Source organism: Lampris incognitus, chromosome 13, assembly GCF_029633865.1.
Source record: "Lampris incognitus isolate fLamInc1 chromosome 13, fLamInc1.hap2, whole genome shotgun sequence".
In the NCBI taxonomy this organism is placed as follows: Eukaryota; Metazoa; Chordata; class Actinopteri; order Lampriformes; family Lampridae; genus Lampris; species Lampris incognitus.
This window is the reverse complement of record NC_079223.1, coordinates 5,880,032-5,904,487: the sequence shown is the minus strand read 5'-3', so window position 1 is coordinate 5,904,487 and position 24,456 is coordinate 5,880,032. Positions and strand designations below refer to the sequence as shown.

General features: G+C 48.2%; 1 protein-coding gene across 2 annotated transcripts in view; it reads left to right on the top strand.

Moving 5' to 3' along the window:
- Positions 1 to 24,243, top strand: part of slc35f3b (solute carrier family 35 member F3b) — a 128,559-nt gene extending 104,316 nt beyond the window's left edge. For both annotated transcript variants that reach the window (XM_056292188.1, XM_056292187.1), the window contains 5 exons: positions 4,997 to 5,216; positions 16,663 to 16,788; positions 22,791 to 22,983; positions 23,153 to 23,242; positions 23,916 to 24,243. In XM_056292188.1, coding sequence (XP_056148163.1) covers positions 4,997 to 5,216; positions 16,663 to 16,788; positions 22,791 to 22,983; positions 23,153 to 23,242; positions 23,916 to 24,157 — 871 coding nt within the window. In that variant the 3' untranslated portion in view covers positions 24,158 to 24,243. The remainder of the gene's footprint in view (positions 1 to 4,996; positions 5,217 to 16,662; positions 16,789 to 22,790; positions 22,984 to 23,152; positions 23,243 to 23,915) is intronic.
- Positions 24,244 to 24,456: the final 213 nt, after the last annotated feature.

The window sequence follows — 24,456 nt, the reverse complement described above, 5'->3', positions numbered from 1 at the left end:
TATCTAACCTGCAGCGTGCCTCAATTACTAAAACATGCACGGGTTAGCACAAACACACACACACACACACGCACACACACGCACAAGCCATCCGACGTATGTAATGTAGAGAACGTGGCAGGGGGAAACCGCAGACGGCGATTGATTTGTGAGCGGGACCGTGCCAGGTCCAGTACTGAGTGTGGAGGGCGGGCTTGGACCTGCTCTGCTGTGAGGCGGTGTGTTGCGTTGTGAGGCGGCCGTGGCCGGCGGGTGTGTTACTGCACGCTCAGCTTCCTCAGCCCCGACGAAACACAGCTTTTGCCCTCGAGACGTCCGCCTCGGGGGACGCTCGTGGACCCGCAGCTCTTTTACATTTACGGATGCATCTTGTCTGGCGTCCTGATACCCCGGTGACTTTATGGAGGCCTTCGCCGGGAGCTGACTGGCCGCCTGAATGTGTCGTTTTATTTATTTACTCATTGGATTTTACCCCTTTTTCTCCCCAGTTGTACTTGGCCAATTAGCCCACTCTTCCGAGCCGTCCCGGTCTCTGCTCCGACCCCTCTGCCGAACCGGGTGGGGGGTGGGGGGGGGGCTGCAGACTACCTCCTGTGATACATGTGGGAGTCGCTTCTGTTCACCTGACAGCGAGGTGTTTCACCAGGGGGACGTAGCGTATGCATTAGCACGGGAAGGGGAGGCTGCAGCTCCCCCTAGTGGTGGGTGCAGCCCCCCCCCGCCCCAGTCGGGGCAGGTGTAACAGCTTAGATCCAGCAGTACGCCTAACTTCTCCTCATGTACAAATGCAACACAATACAACAGCTTCATGTTAAGCAGTGGGCGGGGCTGTGTGAATGTACATGTTTAATAACAAGGTGAGTAAACACACCGGTCCAAACCTGCTACACACACACCTCACAAACAACACAATGACGTCATGCCGCAGCCGCCGGGGGAGGCGCTCGCTCTGAGTGTCGGCGGTTCTGCGCTGGGGGAGCGCAGTGGCTGACGGGGCTGTTAACATTCAGATTTAAAATGGTGTTGTAATGACGTGGTGTTCATGTTGTGGTGATTCTTGTGTTGTTGTGTTAGGGGTTCGGCTCTGACCAAGTAGCAGACCCTTTACTTACTTACTTTACTTACTTACTTACTTTACTTACTTACTTTACTTACTTTACTTACTTTACTTACTTACTTTACTTACTTACTTTACTTACTTACTTTACTTACTTACTTACTTTACTTACTTTACTTACTTACTTACTTTACTTACTTACTTTACTTACTTACTTTACTTACTTTACTTACTTACTTTACTTACTTACTCTACTTACTTACTTTACTTACTTGCTTTACTTACTTACTTTACTTACTTACTTTACTTACTTACTTTACTTACTTACTTACTTTACTTACTTACTTTACTTACTTACTTACTTTACTTACTTACTTACTTACTTTACTTACTTACTTACTTACTCTACTTACTTTACTTACTTACTTTACTTACTTACTTTACATACTTACTTTACTTACTTACTTTACTTACTTACTCTACTTACTTACTTTACTTACTTTACTTACTTTACTTACTTACTTTACTTACTTACTTTACTTACTTACTTTACTTACTTACTTTACTTACTTACTTACTTTACTTACTTACTTTACTTACTTACTTTACTTACTTACTTACTTACTTTACTTACTTACTTACTTACTTTACTTACTTACTTACTTTACTTACTTACTTTACTTACTTACTTACTTACTCTACTTACTTTACTTACTTACTTTACTTACTTACTTTACTTACTTACTTTACTTACTTACTTTACTTACTTACTCTACTTACTTACTTTACTTACTAACTTACTTTACTTACTTTACTTACTTACTTTACTTACTTACTCTACTTACTTACTTTACTTACTTACTTACTTTACTTACTTACTTTACTTACTTACTTTACTTACTTACTTTACTTACTAACTTACTTTACTTACTTACTTTACTTACTTACTTACTTTACTTACTTACTTTACTTACTTACTTTACTTACTTACTTTACTTACTAACTTACTTTACTTACTTACTTTACTTACTTTACTTACTTTACTTACTTACTTACTTTACTTACTTACTTTACTTACTTACTTTACTTACTTACTTTACTTACTTACTCTACTTACTTACTTTACTTACTTACTTACTTTACTTACTTACTTTACTTACTTACTTTACTTACTAACTTACTTTACTTACTTACTTTACTTACTTTACTTACTTACTTACTTTACTTACTTACTTTACTTACTTACTTTACTTACTTACTTACTTTACTTACTTACTTTACTTACTTACTTACTTTACTTACTTACTTTACTTACTTACTTTACTTACTTACTTACTTTACTTACTTACTTTACTTACTTACTTACTTTACTTACTTACTTACTTTACTTACTTACTTTACTTACTTTACTTACTTTACTTACTTACTTACTTTACTTACTTACTTTACTTACTTACTTACTTTACTTACTTACTTTACTTACTTACTTACTTTACTTACTTACTTTACTTACTTACTTTACTTACTTTACTTACTTACTTTACTTACTTACTCTACTTACTTACTTTACTTACTTGCTTTACTTACTTACTTTACTTACTTACTTTACTTACTTACTTTACTTACTTACTTACTTTACTTACTTACTTTACTTACTTACTTACTTACTTTACTTACTTACTTACTTACTTTACTTACTTACTTTACTTACTTACTTACTTACTCTACTTACTTTACTTACTTACTTTACTTACTTACTTTACATACTTACTTTACTTACTTACTTTACTTACTTACTCTACTTACTTACTTTACTTACTTTACTTACTTTACTTACTTACTTTACTTACTTACTTTACTTACTTACTTTACTTACTTACTTTACTTACTTACTTACTTTACTTACTTACTTTACTTACTTACTTTACTTACTTACTTACTTACTTTACTTACTTACTTACTTACTTTACTTACTTACTTACTTTACTTACTTACTTTACTTACTTACTTACTTACTCTACTTACTTTACTTACTTACTTTACTTACTTACTTTACTTACTTACTTTACTTACTTACTCTACTTACTTACTTTACTTACTAACTTACTTTACTTACTTTACTTACTTACTTTACTTACTTACTCTACTTACTTACTTTACTTACTTACTTACTTTACTTACTTACTTTACTTACTTACTTTACTTACTTACTTTACTTACTAACTTACTTTACTTACTTACTTTACTTACTTACTTACTTTACTTACTTACTTTACTTACTTACTTTACTTACTTACTTTACTTACTAACTTACTTTACTTACTTACTTTACTTACTTTACTTACTTACTTTACTTACTTACTTTACTTACTTACTTTACTTACTTACTTTACTTACTTACTTTACTTACTTACTTTACTTACTTACTCTACTTACTTACTTTACTTACTTACTTACTTTACTTACTTACTTTACTTACTTACTTTACTTACTTACTTTACTTACTAACTTACTTTACTTACTTACTTTACTTACTTTACTTACTTACTTACTTTACTTACTTACTTTACTTACTTACTTTACTTACTTACTTACTTTACTTACTTACTTACTTACTTACTTACTTACTTTACTTACTTACTTTACTTACTTACTTTACTTACTTACTTACTTTACTTACTTACTTTACTTACTTACTTTACTTACTTTACTTACTTACTTTACTTACTTACTTTACTTACTTACTTTACTTACTTTACTTACTTTACTTGCTTACTTACTTTACTTACTTACTTTACTTACTTACTTACTTTACTTACTTACTTTACTTACTTACTTACTTTACTTACTTACTTACTTTACTTACTTACTTTACTTACTTACTTTACTTACTTACTTACTTTACTTACTTTACTGACTAACTGACTGTAGGACCTTGACTGGGACTGATGACTTCACTTGGGACATGGGGGGGAGGGGGGGGCTCGTTACGTTGTTGTCCGTTCTGGTCCGTTCTGGTCCGTTCTGGCCGGTGTGAATAAAACAGCACTTCCGGGGTCGTTCGGGGTTTGGGGGCGCGGGAGCTGCCATTCCTCCACGTTTTAGTTGGCAGCCCCCCTACTTAAAACACGTTCCCACGCACCTGAATGCGTAGGAGGGTCCCGCTATCCCCCCCCCCCAGTTTCCTCTCTCCCCCGCACAGGCACCCCGACCGACCAGAGGAGGCGCTAGTCCAGCGACCGGGACATATATACCCACATCCTGCTTCCCACCCACAGACACGGCTAATTGTGTCTGTAGGGACGCCCAACCAAGCCGGAGGTCACGCGGGGATTCGAACCGGCGAGCCCCGTGTTGGTAGGTAACGGAACAGACCACCACGCCACCCGGACACCCAGGTTGGAGGTGTTTCTAAGCCCACAGACTTGTGACGTTTGACGGAGAAACGGAAAAAGAAAGAGTGAAATCCTCCTGGGGATGGTAGCCGTATTAGCTAGCTCGCCGAGCGCCCCTCGGCGACCTACCAAGGGCGTCGCCGACAGCACGGCGAGCTCCAGAAGTAGCTGTGACCGTGGTGGGTTTCCATGCTGTTTTCACACGCCATTCGCCACATGAACCGTGACGTGATGACACGGCTTTTGAGCTGCCGGCTCTAAAGGTATTTCATTTCAGGGTGTTTTCATGTCCAGGGCTTTACGGCTTTCTTCTTTTCTTTTATCTGCTATTAGTGGTTCTCACACACTCCCCGATCCCGAAGCAAACCGGGTCCTTCATCCTCACATTCACACGAGCCTGTTGCCCTTGAAGGTTCAGGGGAAACGGAGGCATCGAGCGTCTGACAGACAGCGTGCGGGTGGATGGGCGGGTGTGTGATGTCAGCACGTGTAGCTTCACTACGCAGTACTGACGCCGTGCCGTGTGCTTTGTGTCTCTGTGAAGGGAGTGCTGCCGGTTCTTCGGGGACGACGGGCTGACGCCCAAGGTCTTCTTCACCAAGATCGCCCCCTTTGGCCTGCTGTGGATCCTCACCAACTACCTGTACCTGCAGGCCCTCAGGAAGATCAACACAACAGACGTGTCGGCGCTCTTCTGTTGTAACAAGGCCTTCGTCTTCCTGCTCTCGTGGATCGTTCTCAGAGACCGCTTCATGGGGGTCAGGGTGAGTGTGTGTGTGTGTGTGTGTGTGTGTGCGTATTTTTTTAAATTTTTTATAAACTTTATTTTCCAATTTTCAAGTTTTTTTGGAACAGGTATACAAAGCACACGAACAACAACAACAACAACAACAAAAATAAACATGCAGGAATCCCCCCTCCCCCCCAAGGCTCAAAACGCAGGGATTTCTTATTCCAATTCCACATAATAACCATATTTTTGAAGAAAATATAAAGTTGTACACATATATCTATAAGTATTTTCGTTACAACCAGGTAAATAAAAAGTACATTCAGTAAAAGGGAAACCCTTCAATAAAGTCTATGAAAGGACTCCAGGTCAAAGTAAAGTTTTTGCGGTTTTACATATTTTATATCGGAGCTTTTCTAAAGGTAGAAAGGACAGCACCTCCCTCAACCACTGCAAAAATGATGGGGCTTTATTTGACTTCCAGTTAAATAGGATAAGTCTGCGTGCTAGTAATGAGGCAAATGCTTTGCCTGCAAAGTTGTGACCTTACAGTTGGGGGGCGGTATGCCAAAGACGGCTGTGTGAAAATCAGGGGTTATGGTCTGTTTACAGATATGTGAGAATACATTAAATATCTGTCCCCAATAACTGCTGAGGGAGGGGCATGCCCAGAACATGTGTCCCACCGAGGCTGGACTATGGCTGGTGTGTGCGTATTTTAACTGTGCATGCAAATGTCGTGCGTGTCTTTGTGTGTTTGTTTCGATGCACATTTCAGCATCTGGGTCGAACGGTGGAGAATCGAACCATCTTTTTTTTTTTAAATTTATTTCTGATTTTTCCCTTTTTTCTCCCAATTTAGTGGCCAATTGATCCCTATTTTAATTCAAACACCCACCCTCGTACTGCATGCGTTCGCCAACTGCATCTCTCCGGCCGGCAGTCTCGAAGGAGACCGCCTCCCCACTTTCGTGACAAGGCGAATCCAAGCCGAACCACTGTTTTTCCGACACACACAGAGACGCATTCGCGTGACGAACACAAGCCGACTCCGCCCCCCTCCCGAAGACAGCGTTGCCAATGATCGCTGCTTCGTCGAGTCCGGCCATAGTCGGATCTGACGAGACCGGGGCGTGAACCCCAGTCCCCAGTGGGCAACTGCATCGACACAGAGCCGATGCTTAGACCGCTACGCCACCGCGGACTTTGAATCGAACCGTCTTGAGTGAAGTGCATTGCTGCGTCTTCCCCAGTCTCGATAAAGTCTAGACAAATGATGACACTCGGATCCACCCCCCAGTCCCCCAATTCCCAGAATCAGGTCGATGTAAGTCGATTGCAAAACTGTCTCCAAGAGATTAAAGACCGGTTGGCTCATAATGTCCTTCAGTTAAATGAGGACGAGACAGAGATGCTGCTCTTTGGCCCCCCCACATCATACCACCGCTATTGCCCAGAACCTCAATCACCCTTCTGCCCTGCATCAGACCACATGCCAAGAACTCGGTCGTTATATTTGATGGTGATCTAAGTTTCAACGGGCAGCTAAATTCAGTTGTCGGGTCCAGCTTCTTCCAACTCGGAACCGTCTCCAAAATTAGGCGTTTCCCATCGCCCTCCGATCTAGAAAGAGTCTCTCGTGCACTAGTGTCAGTATCACTCCGGCTGGACTACTGTAACCGCCTCTACCGAGGCGTCCCTCAGGGGACCATTCACCATTTACCACAGATTCACAACGCCGCTGCCCGGTTATTAACGAGGTCCGAGAAACGGGACCGCATCACCCTTATCCTTGCATCCTTACACTGGCTCCCCCGTTCGTTTCAGGATAAGCTTCAAAAGCCTTCTTATTATCGACAAATCTCCCCGTGATCTCACCCTGAACTTCTCACCCCTTATTACAGCACCACCGGAGCCCTCAGATCCTCCCACCGGGGCGTCGGCTCTGCCCCACTGTGTGGGGGGGGGGGGCAGGGACAGGGCTTTTTCTGTAGCGGCTCCTTGGCTCTGGAATAGCCTGCCAGATAATATTAAGATAGACCGGGTCTGTTGATGCTTTTAAGATACACCTCAATACCCACTTTTATTCCCTGGCCTTTAATCATGTTTAACCTCTTCTTTTTTTTGTTTATCTGCTCATTTGGGTTTTAAGTTGTGTTTAACTTGTCGCCGTTTAAGTCTTGCTTTGTTTCCACAACATCTGCTGTGCACACATATGTGCTTTTATGCTTGTATGTGTATACATGCACTTCGGTGCACAACCTGTTTGCTTTGTAAAGTGAAATTAAATTAAATTTGAGACTTGAAGCAAAACCCGGGCAGCGATCACAACAATGAATGATGGTGTGATGATTTTAGATGAAGTTGTTGCTATGCCCGAGAGCATTTCAGTGAGTTTGCTGACATCTACAGGTTAAAAACCATGTGAAGGTTAAAAACATGTCAGGCTGGTCTTGGTACCCCGTGATGTAAGCATAGCAGGATAAACACAGCTGCAGCTAATAACACCTATAATGGGTCTGTTGGATGCAGATGTGCCAGAGAACCAGCATGCTAGATGTGCTGCCTCACCTCAATCAAACAGGACTCCCTGTGTGCGCCATTTCATCCAGTTGACGCCACCGTAACCACTTCCGACCTTATCATTCTTAACCGAAATCCCCACGCCATCCCAACCCTGACCCTACCCTTAACTTCAACCCCTAAACCCTAATCTAATCTAGCCTCAGCCCTTATCTTCATCTAATGTCGACCAAAGTGAAGTGGCATACAAATCTACCACTACTACTTCCGGCTGCTCCCGTTAGGGGGCGCCACAGCGGATCATCCGTCTCCATCTCTTCCTGTCCTCTGCATCTTCCTCTGTCACACCAGCATGTCCTCCCTCACCACATCCATAAACCTCCTCTTTGGCCTTCCTCTTCTCCTCTTCCCTGGCAGCTCCATATTCAGCATCCTTCTCCCAATATACCCAGCATCTCTCCTCCACACATGTCCACACCACCTCCATCTTGCCTTATGGAGGTGGTGAGGGAGGACATGGCAGGCGTCTGGTGTGACAGAGGAAGATGCAGAGGACAGGAAGAGACGGAAACGGCTGATCTGCTGTGGCGCCCCCTAACGGGAGCAGCCGAACATAGCAGTAGTAGTAGTAGTAGTAGTAGTAGTGGTAGTAGTAGTAGTAGTAGAAGTAGTAGTAGTAGTAGTAGTAGAAGTAGTAGAAGTAGTAGTAGTAGTAGTAGAAGTAGTAGTAGTAGAAGTAGTAGTAGAAGTAGTAGTAGTAGTAGAAGTAGTAGTAGTAGTAGTAGTAGTAGAAGTAGTAGTAGTAATAGTAGTGGTAGTAGTAGTAGTATAAATAGTAGTAGCAGTAGAAGTAGTAGAAGTAGTAGTAGTAGAAGAAGTAGTAGTAGTAGAAGTAGTAGTAGTAGTATTAGTAGTAGAAGTAATAATAGTAGTGGTAGTAGAAGTAGTAGAAGTAGTAGAAGTAGTAGTAGTAGAAGTAGTAGTAGTAGTAGTAGTAGAAGAAGTAGTAGTAGTAGAAGTAGCAGTAGTAGTAGTAGTAGTAGAAGTAGTAGTAGTAGAAGAAGTAGTAGAAGTAGTAGTAGTAGTGGTAGAAGTAGTAGTAGTAGCAGTAGTAGTAGTAGTAGTAGTAGTAGCAGTAGTAGTAGTAGTAGAAGTAGTAGTAGTAGTAGTAGTAGAAGTAGTAGTGGTAGTAGTAGCAGTAGTAGTAGAAGTAGTAGTAGTAGTAGCAGTAGTAGTAGTAGTACTAGCAGTAGTAGTAGAAGTAGTAGTAGTAGTAGCAGTAGTAGAAGTAGTAGTAGTAGTAGTAGTAGTAGCAGTAGTAGCAGTAGTAGTAGTAGTAGAAGTAGTAGTAGAAGTAGTAGTAGTAAAAGTAGTAGTAGTAGAAGTAGTAGAAGTAGTAGTAGTAGTAGTAGAAGTAGTAGTAGTAGTAGTAGTAGAAGAAGTAGTAGTAGTAGTAGTAGTAGTAGTGGTGGTAGTAGTGTGGGTGGTAGTAGCAGTAGTATTAGTAGTAGTAGAAGTAGTAGTAGAAGTAGTAGTTGTAGTAGTAGAAGTAGTAGTAGTAGTAGTAGTAGTAGCAGTATTAGTAGCAGTAGTAGTAGCAGTATTAGTAGTAGTAGTTGTAGTAGTAGTAGTAGAAGTAGTAGTAGTAGCAGTAGTAGTAGTAGTAGTAGAAGTAGTAGTAGAAGTAGTAGTAGTAGTAGCAGTAGTGGTAGTAGTAGTAGTAGTAGTAGAAGTAGTAGTAGCAGTAGCAGTAGTAGTAGTAGTAGTAATAGTAGAAGTAGTAGTAGGGCAGTCAAATGAAGTTAGGATCATAGCCTGCCGAGTGAGCAGGAGGTGGGTAGGTTTGTGTGTTATTAGTGTGGTGTTGTGGTAATACTTTTGCCCGTGTATGAGTATGTGTTCATGTATACGGGCCCGCATGTCTTCCCTGCCTGTCCATGGAAACCACCAATGAGAGCGCCTGTTAACTGAAGGGGTTGAACGTGCTCCTTTATCTGGCGGGAGACTACCAGGATCAAGCGCGGCCCCAGGTCCTCGCTCTGCTAGGCCACGTGGGAAGGCGGCTCGTTTGCTCTGCGCTTCCTGTCGCGCTTCTCTGCGCCGCCGCGACATGGAAATGAAGACAAAGACGCCGTTGACTCATGGACCGCGTCCTCAAGTGTGTTGTGAGTAATCTGCCCCGTGCAGGCGCTCAAACTCGCTCGTACGAGACACTTCATAAAACCCCGTATGCACAACTCTCCGAGAGGGATTCTTGTTATTAATCCGTTTGTCTGGTAACACAACACAATCGCACAGGAGCGACGGTTTATCGACCGAGAGCTGTGGACGAAGGGGGGGGGGGGGGGACCTTCCCCATTATCATGTAAACCTTATCGTCTACCAGGGATCTCCACACCAGTCCACCGCTGCACCTGGTGTGTGTTGCATGCGGGTGTGTTGAGAGAGTGTGTGTGTGTGTGTGTGTGTGTTGTGAGAGATTGTCAGTGTTGGAGTGCTTGTGCGCCTGTCATTTGGGAAGAAGGCGGAAGATTAATGGTGTAGGTTGGCTGGTGGATTGAGGTGTTGCCTCCCACCGCATAGCAGAGATGCTTTCATATCTGCAGCGCCCCCACCCCCCACCCCCCCCCCGCTGTGCAGAATGGATCAGCTCCTTTTCTTCTCCCTCCCCCAGACTCACCCAATCCCATCTGAGTCCCCCCAGTTATCTGCGATGAAAGGCCCGGGTGAAACACTGTAATCCCACGTCTTCCTTTGTCTCTTCCCCTCCTCGGTAGTCTGCTGGTGCGGGGCTGCGGGGCGGCGTGGCGGCGGGGCGGCGTGGCGGCGGGGCTGCGGGGCTTTCCCAGCTGCAGCGATGCAGGACATCCCGGACGAGTGTCCATCACGTGGAAACGAAGAAGGAGAGAGAGGGATGGGGGGGGGGGGGGGAGTTAAATCGTCCTCGTAGAACAGGGATGTGTTCCAGAACGGGCCTACAGTGCAGAGTCCCTGACTTACTTCTGGTCCGCTGGCCCTGTGGCTGCAGCCGGGCTGGGCTGGGCCGAGCCGGATCGGGTCGGGCCGGGCCGGGCCGGTAATGACAGACTGAAAGAAAGGTGCAGCTGTGAAAGAGCAGCAGGTTATGAGTTTCAGGTGAAATGTGAAGTTTGGCTTAGAGCGGTTTGTTAGCTAGCGCTTGTGTTGCCCACACATTGTGTATACTGGCCTCGTCTTAAGGGGTCATTTATGACCCGCCCTTCATCCGTCCATTATCGGGACCGCTTATCCTGCTCTCAGGGTGGCGGGGATGCTGCAGCCTATCCCAGCAGTCACTGGGCGGCAGGTGGGGAGACACCCTGGACAGGCTGCCGGACCATCACAGGGTCCACACACACACACACACACACACACACATCTAGGGACAATGTAGTACGGCCGGTTCACCTGACCTACATGTCTTTGGACTTTGGGAGGAAACCGGAGCCCCCGGAGGAAACAGACACGGGGAGAACATGCCAACTCCACACAGAGGACGACCCGGGACGACCCACCAAGGTTGGACTACCCCGGGGCTCGAACCCAGGACCTTCTTGCCGCCCGCCCTTCTTTAAACCTCTAAATTAAAGCAACTTAATTTGATTTTAAACCCCAAATCTATGTTGCAGGAAGAAACAAGCTGTCATTCATCCCAAACTGTGTGTCTACCTGGGTTTTCCCTCTTCACCGTGCAGGAAGACTGCATCTAACCAGTGGACACCACTCGCTCTTATTGGGTCACATGACCCAAACATGGCTTAGGGTCAAACGTGACCCTAAGACAACCTTAGTACCCTAGTGGTGGACAGCTTTCGTGGACATATGAACAAAAACAACGTTTCACTTTTTCTAATGTTGGGGTCACTGTAGGAAAGGTCGTCAGGAGGAAGGACTTGGCCCGGGCGGTGAAGACAGCACAGGGGATTGTGGGAGCTCTGCTCCTGGACCCGGATGCTGTGTATGCTGGCCGCCTACAGAGGAGAGCCAACAACAGCCACAAAGACACGACACACCCAGCTCAGTGTCTGTCTGTTCCCCCGCCACCGGGGAGGAGATACCACACCGTCTAAACCCGGACTAACAGGCTGAGGAACAGCTTCTTCCCCAGAGCTGTAGCCTCCATCACCCCCACCCCACCCCACCCCCCACACACACTGCTGAGGACTAACTGGTACTAAAGCCGCTGCAATATGGATAACTATGAGCAATAACCCCATGCACTATTTTGAACTTTAAAAGTCCCTGCTGTCCTTTATTGTCTCATTACACTTTTACTACCTCACTTAGTTACACTAAATGTTGTTTGTGCTGTTTTTAATGTGGGTTTTTAATCATCTACCTTGTCTACTGCCGCTGGTCTGACACTCACCAAATGCAATTTCGTTGTGTGCGCACAATGACAATAAAGTATCTCATCTCATCTTATCCTCATCCTCATCTCATCTCATGTTATTCTCATCTCATCTCATCTTATCCTCATCACATCTCATCTTATCCTCATCACATCTCATCACAACTCATCTCATCACATCTCATCTTATCCTCATCACATCTCATCACATCTCATCTTATCCTCATCACATCTCATCTTATCCTCATCTCATCCTCATCTCATCCTCATCTCATCTCATGTTATTCTCATTTCATCTCATCTCATCTTATCCTCATCACATCACATCACATCTCATCTTATCCTCATCTCATCTCATCTCATGTTATCCTCATCTCATCTCATGTTATCCTCATTTCATCTCATCTCATCTCATCTCATGTTATCCTCATCACATCTCATCACATCTCATCTTATCCTCATCTCATCCTCATCTCATCTCATGTTATTCTCATTTCATCTCATCTCATCTTATCCTCATCACATCTCATCACATCACATCTCATCTTATCCTCATCTCATCTCATCTCATGTTATCCTCATTTCATCTCATCTCATCTCATCTCATGTTATCCTCATTTCATCTCATCACATTTCAGGTTTAGAAAAGATCATTCAGAGTCTTCTCTCTGTTGTTAAACACTGTTGCGGGTCATTTTGACCCAGAACACAATGGAAGGGCTAGAGATGGCATGTTTGCGTCTGCTGGGTTTGTCTTAGCCACATATATTAACTAGGAAGAGACTGGGACATTGCTCCAACACACACACACACGTGTGTGTATTTTTTTATTGGTCACTAAACATTTGAATCAGTAGGTAGCAGCACCTGCACTACATGTATCCTGGAGGAAGCACCCTACGAAGAAGTGTCTCTATGGCAATATACCCGCCATCTCAAACACAGTCTGAAAACGAAGGGCTCGGTTTGCTGGTCATGGGGGTCTGGGTAGCATAGCGGTCTATTCCGTTGCCTGCCAACATGAGGATCGGCGGTTCGAATCCCCGTGTTACCTCCGGCTTGGTCGGGCGTCCCTACAGACACAATTGGCCGTGTCTGCGGGTGGGAAGCCGGATGCACTAGCGCCTCCTCTGGTCGGTCAGGAATAGCGTGATCCCCCTGGTGAAACTCCTCATTGTCAGGTGAGAAGAAGCGGCTGGTGACTCCACATGTATGGGAGGAGGCACGTGGTAGTCTGCAGCCCTCCCCGGATCAGCAGAGGGGGCGGAGCAGCGACTTGCTGGTCATTGCTGGAGGAGCAAGGAAGAACCTGCAGGCGACGCTCTGCTCCGGTCACCCAAACGTGGAAAGACTCGTGTGGGAAGGCCTGCAAGAAATTACATCCGCCAATTTGTCGACGACACAGGATGTCCATCTGAGGACGGGTGGCATGAGAGGGTCAGATCCATCCGAGGACACTCGACCTGATGATGATGATGATGATGATGATGATGATGATGAGGGAGCAGAAAAAAGATGTAGCATCCGCACTGAATCAGTCTCAACCTGAATGTGTAGGTTTATGATATGTTGCTCCTCTGACCTGTTCACTTCACTTAAACACCTTATGAGACCCCGAACCCCAACAGTGAAGAAAAAGCATTGCTGACAGTAAGAAGTGAGAGAACTGAGAGGTGGTCGTGGTGACTGACGGACAGCCTGCACTGCAGAGAGAGCCATTTTGCCGGCGGTGCCCCTGGGCTCTGGCCAAGCAAAAACACACGGCTCGTTTATCTTCCTGACACCTCCGTAATGCAGCGCTAATGCACTCAGCCGGGCTGTGACTCGTCCCTATTTCTCAGCCGGATGCCATACAAGCTCATTTGCGTGGTAGCGTCGCACGCGGCACACGCCGTCATGGATACACGCAGGCCGACATGCAGCCAAGCACATGTAAGCGTCTGCAAATGTGCACAGCCGGGCCGTCTTTCAGTCCAGCTGGAGGATTCTCGTATTCCAGAGAGCGGCTGAGAGAGTGACTGGAGGCTCTTTTGTTTCGAGTGTCATTGTGAAAGTTGATATGCTTCATCATAGTCCCGGGTCTGGGTCTGTGTTATTGGGAGTGGGGGAGTGGGGATGGATGTGGGGGAGTAGGGAGTGAGGGAGTGGGGATGGGAGTAGGGATAGGTGTGGGGGAGTGTGAATCGGTGTGGGGGAGTGGGAGTGGGGATGGGAGTGGGGGAGTGTGAATGTGGGGGAGTGTGGATGTGGGGGAGTGTGGATGTGGGGAGTGGGGGAATGTGGATAGGTGTGGGGGAGTGGGAGTTGGAGTAGGGGAGTGGGGATGGGTGTGGGGGAGTGAGGATGGGTGTGGGGGAGTGTGGGGGAGTGGGGATGGGAGTGGGGGAGTAGGGATGGGTGTGGGGGAGTGTGGATGTGGGGGAGTGTGGATGGGTGTGGGGGAGTGGGGATGGGTGTGGGGGAGTGGGGATGGGTGTGGGGGAGTGGGGATCGGAGTGGGGGAGTGGGGATCGGAGTGGGGGAGTGTGGATGGGTGTGGGAAAGTGTGGATGTGTGGGAGTGGGAGAGTGAGTATGGGTGTGGGGGAGTGGGGATGGGAGTGGAGGAGTGTGGATGTGGGGGAGTGGGGATGGGTGTGGGGGAGTGTGGATGAGTGTGGGGGAGTGGGGATGGGAGTGGGTGTGGGGGAGCTGGAGTGGGTGTGTGTGGATGGGAGTGGGGGAGTGGGGATGGGTGTGGGGGAGCTGGAGTGGGTGTGTGTGGATGGGAGTGGGGGAGTGGGGCTGATGGGCATTGTGATAATAAACGTGGGGGTCGTGCAGCGGAAGTCAAGGTCGGCCAGTCAAGTCGACATTGTGGGGGACGTGTTGCTGGCTGGGGAGCGACGGCAGCGTGTTGCAGAGGGAAGCAGCTCGCGGGGCACACGTGGGTAGTCATGCTACTGTGTTCACGTGCATAATTATACCGAAGAAAATAATAATAATAATAATAACAACAGTCATGACACAAAGACAAAAACACATATCCAAACATATAAAAAGAAATAAATACATTTCACTGTCCAAGAGGGCGAACGCCAGGATGACGGTCGGAACCGCCGGTCTGCGTGGGCTAGCAGTTAGCTTAGCCTGCCCCACTTCCACGTCATCTTCAACCCCCCTCCTTCACTCCACACGATGACACCAAAAACACAGTCAAGGCCAGGCGAGGCCGCCGCCAGACCGCCCTCGGTGTTATCGGAACTGCCGGTCTGCATGGGCTAGCAGTTAGCTTAGCCTGCCCCGCTTCCACTTCCTGTCCGACCGCCCTCGGCGTCACCTCTTTGGGCTAAAGCTCCGGGCAGGGCCGTGGTCCCTGGGCCCACAGGATGCAGCAGACCAAGCTCTCCCAGCCGATCCAGCCATCAAACGAAGACACAAACTTAGACGTGGACAAAGACCCTGCATGGACGGTGCTGGGTGAGGCCGCCGCAAATGTGAATTCGCGCCGCCATCTCCCCGCACAACCAAGTCAACAATAACTTTATTCGTGTAGCACCTTTCAACACTAAAGTTCAATTCAATTCAATTTATTGTCATTAAAACAATGTGCAGGCACATGTGAAGTTACAAAGGATTTCACAGTAAAAACAGATAATAAAAGTAAATAAGACCCAGAGCTTAAGAGATAACAAGATGAGATAACGAGTAGGGTCGGTAAGACAAAAGAGGGGTAGGGAGGAAACTGAGCTTGCCTTCCTGACATCTCCGGGCAGGAAGTTCCACTGCCGAGGGTCCCGAACAGCCAAGGCCTGGTCACCTTCGCTGGTCCATCTGTCTCGCTGTAAGATCTATGCAACCTCATGTTAACAACAACGAGCACACCCTGGCATCCGGGTAGTGTGTCGGTCTATTCCGTTGCCTACCAACATCGCCGGTTCGAATCCCCGTGTTACCTCCGGCTTGGTCGGGCGTCCCTACAGACACAATTGGCCGTGTCTGCGGGTGGGAAGCCAGATGTGGGTGTGTGTCCTGGCTGCTGGACTAGCGCCTCCTGTGGTCGGTCGGGGTGCCTGTTCAGTGGGGAGTGGGAACTGGGGGGGGGAATAGCGTGATCCCCCCCCACGCGCTACGCCCCCCTGGTGAAACTCCTCACTGTCAGGTGAAAAGAAGCGGCTGGTGACTCCACATGTATGGGAGGAGGCATGTGGTAGTCTGCAGCCCTCCCCGGATCGGAAGAGGGGGTGGAGCAGAGACCGGGGCGGCTCGGAAGAGTGGGGTAATTGGCCGGGTACAATTGGGGAGCAAAAGGGAGGAAGTGAATAAATAAATAAATAAATAAATAAAACCAGTGAACAGCCTTAGAATGAAAGAGAAACGTTCCCGTGAACACAAACCGCATTTCAGATAGAAACCGTCTGGAGTCGAGTCCCGCGAAGGGAGTAAAGCGACAAACAGGAGTGTATCGTGTATCGTGAGCAGAGGCAGAAAACCCCCCGTGGAGCAGTGAGCGCCGGGTTAGCGGAATCGTCATAGGAACAGAGTTATTCATCCTCTCTGTGATCTTCCTCCTCCTCCTCCTCCTCTGTCCCCCCCCCCCTCCCCTGCAGATAGTGGCAGCTATCTTGGCCATAGCGGGCATTGTGATGATGACCTATGCTGATGGATTCCACAGCCACTCCGTCATCGGCATCACTTTGGTCGTCGCCTCCGCTTCGATGTCAGCGCTCTACAAGGTATGGTACCCACATCACACATCACACGTACGACTGGTACCCACATCACATGTATGACTGGTACCCACATCACACATCAAACGTACGACTGGTACCCACATCACACATCACATGTATGACTGGTACCCACATCACACATCACACGTACGACTGGTACCCACATCACATGTATGACTGGTACCCACATCACACATCACACGTACGACTGGTACCCACATCACACATCACATGTATGACTGGTACCCGCATCACATGTATGACTGGTACCCACATCACACATCACACGTACGACTGGTACCCACATCACATATATGACTGGTACCCGTATCACACATCACACGTACGACTGGTACCCACATCACATATATGACTGGTACCCACATCACACGTATGACTGGTACCCGCATCACATGTATGACTGGTACCCGCATCACATGTATGACTGGTACCCACATCACACATCACATGTATGACTGGTACCCGCATCACATGTATGACTGGTACACACATCACACATCACACGTATGACTGGTACCCGCATCACATGTACGACTGGTACCCACATCACACATCACACGTACGACTGGTACCCACATCGGACGTACGACTGGTACCCGCATCACATGTATGACTGGTACCCGCATCACATGTACGACTGGTACCCGCATCACATGTACGACTGGTACCCGCATCACATGTACGACTGGTACCCACATCACATGTATGACTGGTACCCACATCACATGTATGACTGGTACCCACATCACACATCACACGTACGACTGGTACCCACATCACACATCACACGTACGACTGGTACACACATCACACGTATGACTGGTACCCACATCACACGTACGACTGGTACCCACATCACACGTACGACTGGTACCCACATCACTTGTATGACTGGTACCCACATCACACGTACGACTGGTACCCACATCACATGTATGACTGGCACCCACATCACATGTATGACTGGTACCCACATCACACGTATGACTGGTACCCACATCACACGTATGACTGGTACCCACATCACATGTATGACTGGTACCCACATCACATGTATGACTGGTACCCACATCACACGTATGACTGGTACCCACATCACACGTACGACTGGTACCCACATCACATGTATGACTGGTACCCACATCACACGTATGACTGGTACCCACATCACACGTACGACTGGTACCCACATCACATGTATGACTGGTACCCACATCACATGTACGACTGGTACCCACATCACATGTACGACTGGTACCCACATCACATGTACGACTGGTACCCGCATCACATGTACGACTGGTACCCGCATCACACGTACGACTGGTACCCGCATCACACGTACGACTGGTACCCGCATCACACGTACGACTGGTACCCACATCACACGTATGACTGGTACCCACATCACACGTACGACTGGTACCCACATCACACGTACGACTGGTACCCACATCACATGTATGACTGGTACCCACATCACATGTATGACTGGTACCCACATCACATGTATGACTGGTACCCACATCACACGTATGACTGGTACCCACATCACATGTACGACTGGTACCCACATCACATGTATGACTGGTACCCACATCACATGTATGACTGGTACACACATCACATGTATGACTGGTACCCACATCACACGTACGACTGGTACCCACATCACATGTACGACTGGTACCCGCATCACATGTACGACTGGTACCCGCATCACATGTACGACTGGTACCCGCATCACACGTATGACTGGTACCCGCATCACACGTATGACTGGTACCCGCATCACACGTATGACTGGTACCCGCATCACACGTATGACTGGTACCCGCATCACATGTATGACTGGTACCCACATCACATGTACGACTGGTACCCACATCACATGTACGACATCACATGTACGACTGGTACCCGCATCACATGTACGACTGGTACTCGCATCACATGTATGACTGGTACCCACATCACATGTATGACTGGTACTCACATCACATGTATGACTGGTACCCACATCACACGTACGACTGGTACCCACATCACACGTATGACTGGTACCCACATCACATGTATGACTGGTACCCGCATCACATGTACGACTGGTACCCGCATCACATGTATGACTGGTACCCGCATCACATGTACGACTGGTACCCGCATCACATGTATGACTGGTACCCACATCACATGTATGACTGGTACTCACATCACATGTATGACTGGTACCCACATCACACGTACGACTGGTACCCACATCACACGTACGACTGGTACCCACATCACATGTATGACTGGTACCCGCATCACATGTACGACTGGTACCCGCATCACATGTACGACTGGTACCCGCATCACACGTATGACTGGTACCCGCATCACACGTATGACTGGTACCCGCATCACATGTATGACTGGTACCCGCATCACATGTACGACTGGTACCCACATCACATGTACGACATCACATGTACGACTGGTACCCGCATCACATGTACGACTGGTACCCGCATCACATGTATGACTGGTACCCACATCACATGTATGACTGGTACTCACATCACATGTATGACTGGTACCCACATCACACGTACGACTGGTACCCACATCACACGTATGACTGGTACCCACATCACATGTATGACTGGTACCCGCATCACATGTATGGCTGGTACCCGCATCACACGTACGACTGGTACCCGCATCACACGTACGACTGGTACCCGCATCACACGTATGACTGGTACCCACATCACATGTATGACTGGTACCCACATCACATGTACGACTGGTACCCACATCACACGTAAGACTGGTACCCGCATCACATGTACGACTGGTACCCACATCACATGTATGACTGGTACCCACATCACATGTATGACTGGTACCCACATCACATGTACGACTGGTACCCACATCACATGTACGACTGGTACCCACATCACACGTACGACTGGTACCCGCATCACACGTATGACTGGTACCCACATCACATGTATGACTGGTACCCACATCACATGTATCACTGGTACCCACATCACATGTACGACTGGTACCCACATCACATGTATGACTGGTACCCACATCACATGTACGACTGGTACCCACATCACATGTATGACTGGTACCCACATCACACGTACGACTGGTACCCACATCACACGTACGACTGGTACCCGCATCACATGTACGACTGGTACCCGCATCACACGTATGACTGGTACCCGCATCACATGTACGACATCACATGCACGACTGGTACCCGCATCACATGTACGACTGGTACCCGCATCACATGTATGACTGGTACCCACATCACATGTATGACTGGTACTCACATAACATGTATGACTGGTACCCACATCACACGTACGACTGGTACCCACATCACACGTATGACTGGTACCCACATCACATGTATGACTGGTACCCGCATCACATGTATGGCTGGTACCCGCATCACACGTACGACTGGTACCCGCATCACACGTACGACTGGTACCCGCATCACACGTATGACTGGTACCCACATCACATGTATGACTGGTACCCACATCACATGTACGACTGGTACCCACATCACACGTAAGACTGGTACCCGCATCACATGTACGACTGGTACCCACATCACATGTATGACTGGTACCCACATCACATGTATGACTGGTACCCACATCACATGTACGACTGGTACCCACATCACATGTACGACTGGTACCCACATCACACGTACGACTGGTACCCGCATCACACGTATGACTGGTACCCACATCACATGTATGACTGGTACCCACATCACATGTACGACTGGTACCCACATCACATGTATGACTGGTACCCACATCACATGTACGACTGGTACCCACATCACATGTATGACTGGTACCCACATCACATGTATGACTGGTACCCACATCACACGTACGACTGGTACCCGCATCACACGTATGACGCTCGCCTGGCGCTGTTAAACTGGAGTAGCCATCCATCCGTCCATCATCCAAACCGCTTGTCCTGCTCTCAGGGTGGCGGGGATGCTGGAGCCTATCCCAGCAGTCACTGGGCGGCAGGCGGGGAGACACTGTGGACAGGCTGCCAGGCCATCACAGGGCCAACACACACACACACACACACACACACACACACACACATCTAGGGACAATTTAGTACGGCCAAGTCCCCTGACATGCATGTCTTTGGACTGTGGGTGACTTGGACTATATAAAGTGAATATTGAATGTCCTGTGGAGTGACATAACCGTAGTACAGGTAGGACGGCACTCAATATTCACCTGACATTCAAGTCTAACAGTTAATTACCAATTATCCCCATGACACAAATGGTCATGAGCTTTGGGTAGTGACGGAAAGGGTGAGATGGTGGATACAAGCGGCTGAAATGAGTTTCCTCCGTAGGGGGTCTGGGCTCAGCCTTAGAGATAGGGTGAGGAGCTGGGACATCCGGAGGGAGCTCGGAGTAGAACCTCTGCTCCTTCGCGTCGAAAGGAGCCAGTTGAGGTGGTTCGAGCATCTGATTAGGATGCCTCCTGGGCGCCTTCCTTTGGAGGTTTACCGGGCACGTCCAACTGGGAGGAGACCCCGGGGTAGACCCAGAACTCGCTGGAGGGACTACATGTCCAATCTGGCCTGGGAACGCCTTGGGATCCCCCCGGAGGAGCGGCTGAAGACGAATGAATGATTTAACACACTACTGTACATGGTGGTACAGGGTGATGTGTGAGTTTTTGCCCCACACAGTGGTTGATGTAGGTTATATTTAACAGTGTAGTATTATTACAAGGAAGCAAGAGAAATGGAAAAGCCCTGTTTTACTCCTATTTTACTCCTATTTTACTCCTATTTTACTACTCATCACCTTGCAGTTACGTCTAGTTTACTTGTTGGTTGCTCGTTTATTCATGTGTGGTGAACGGACTGTTATTTAAGGGTCTTGTGATCAGCAGCATCCGTGTTTTATCTCCCTGCCGAGCTTTACGGTGGCGTCTAAAGCCAGAATGCAGGTTGTGAGGTGACGTGTGTGTTAAAGACTATAAATAAATGTCCGACATGTGTACGCCGTGTGAGACGATGATGTTGATCCTCTTGCTATACGTAACGATTCCTTCATCTCTGTATTCTGGAATGAGGTGACAGGCAGGCGGGGGGTGGGGGGGGGGTTATGACATGTCAGGCTGAGTTGACGCAGGCTTATGAAGCGCGTGGTAGCTAGCGGGGCCGCGGGGCTCTGGTGTCCTGATCAGGGAGGCTGTGGGACACACCAGGTGTATTCTGGCTGGCTCTGGTCTCCTCTGGCCTGCTGCCTTTGTGGCCTAATGTGATAAACAAGCAGGACTGGCCCAGTGCCACAGATATGGAGGCCATGCCGCACGTACACCTGCACTACCTGTCCCCTCCACCGGGGGAGCTGGCGGTCTGGATTTATGTGGTCAGTCCTCTCTCTTCCTGTCGCCTCGGCTCAATTCAACTCAAAGGGAGCAGGACATTGTGAAGGAACGACGTTGCCAAAGCATCAAAGTAGAATTTGTCAAAAATATTTGGACGCTACACAATAATGGTAATACGAACATAACACAACATTGAGATTGATACGCATTAATCATATGCACACGCACACGTCGGGCAGCCAGATCCGCCCCGTCTCCTCCTCCCGGCAGCACCTTTAATCCCGGGAGATCGTGGAGCAGTTTGCAGTCTGAAGTCACGGGTTCTTCCCGGTGAAGGAAATGTTCCTTCCTTCGCCGGATGTTTCACGTTGTAGGAGGACGTGATTCTCGTTCTCAGCCTCACCCGTCGAGCGGGGACCACACAGTCTGTTTTCTTTTGATTTTTTGTGTCGTCCTTTTTCGATGAGCAGTTGGTGGTCACTGAACCTGTACTTGGTTAGGATCTGCCTCTTCTTTCTATCCCTATTTCCCATCTCTCTCTCTCTCTCCATCCCTCCATCCATCCACCCACAGGTGCTGTTCAAGATGGTCCTGGGCAGTGCCAAATTTGGAGAGGCTGCACTCTTTCTGACCGTTGTCGGGAGTGCCAACTTTGTCTTAATCAGCTTTGTGCCAGTCATCCTGTATTTCACACACGTGGAATACATCGGCTCCCTGGAGGACGTACCCTGGGCCTACCTCTGCGGGGTTGCAGGCCTGCTTCTTGGTAGGAACGGCCGTTGGTTCACGGCGATAGCCGATGAATCTGAACCGTATACTGTGCAGAAAACCCCCCGAAATGCCGCTAATGTTACAATACTTCTGCGAGTCTGTGGATTTTACACGTGCGTGTATTTCCAGTTTCCCTGAAGCTCTGATCTCTCTTCTCCCCACAGCTTTCAACGTCCTGGTGAACTTTGGCATTGCAATCACCTACCCCACACTAATCTCCCTGGGCATCGTCCTGAGTGTCCCTGTTAATGCCAGTAAGTGCTTTGGCCTCCTCCACCTCTTCTCCTCTCTGGCCTCCGTTTTACTGAAACCCGCTTCACACAGCTTCTCAACGTAAAGGGATTAACGGGCGTCCGGGTGGCGTGGCGGTCTATTCTGTCGCCTACCAACACGGGGATCCCGGTTCAAATCCCCGTGTTACCCCCGGCTTGCTCGGGCGTCCCTACAGACACAATTGGCCGTGTCTGCGGGTGGGACGCCGGATGTGGGTATGTGTCCTGGTCGCTGCACTGGCGCCTCCTCTGGTCAGTTCGAGCACCTGTTGGGGAGGGGGGACTGGGGGGGAATAGCATGATCCTCCCACGCGCTACGTCCCCCTGGTGAAACTCCTCACTGTCAGGTGAAAAGAAGCGGCTGGTGACTCCACATGTATGGGAGGAGGCATGTGGTAGTCTGCAGCCCTCCCCGGATCGGCAGAGGGGGTGGAGCAGAGACCGGGACGGCTCGGAAGAGTGGGGTAATTGGCCAAGTACAATTGGGGAGAAAAGGGGGGGAAAAGGGATTGATGGATTCAGTGAGGCTTTATGACAAGTTGGATGTGGTCCTTTAAGCCGTCTATACGTTACCTGTAATTGTGTTCTGAACTATTTACCATATCTGTCCCGGTGGTGTGGTGTCCCAGTAACACGTTGTGTTGCCGTTTGACAGTGGTGGACCTGTACACCTGTGAGATCAACTTCAACACGGTGCGCCTCATCGCCGTGTTCATCATATGCCTGGGCTTCCTCATGTTGCTGCTCCCGGAAGACTGGGACCAGTGTATCATCCAGCTCAGCACCAAGCTTCGGAAGCGGGACGACCCAGCAGAGGACAACGGGGAGCCGGGAGCCACCACGGGACTCAACTGGAGCCGGAGAGCCCGCACCTCCATGTCCACCTTTGCACACTGACTTCGTGAAACCTGCACACGCAAAGCTGATGTCCACGCCCGCACACTTAACCACCGCTTTGAGTACCGCGGCCTGCATGGCCGCCCCCTGCCCGGCGCCCTGCCCCTTGGTGTCGCTGGGTTTTACGACCGGTTTAAATGGATACCTATTTCAGTTTGACTGCCCTTCTTATCCGCAACAGTTACGAGGGGAGGCTTATTAGAAGGATGCAAGAAGCACAGGGAGGACCAGTTTATTTTCACAAGGCCGTTTATTCACTCGACACCCGTCCGACCCGGTAACGCGTTAGTGCGCTGGCT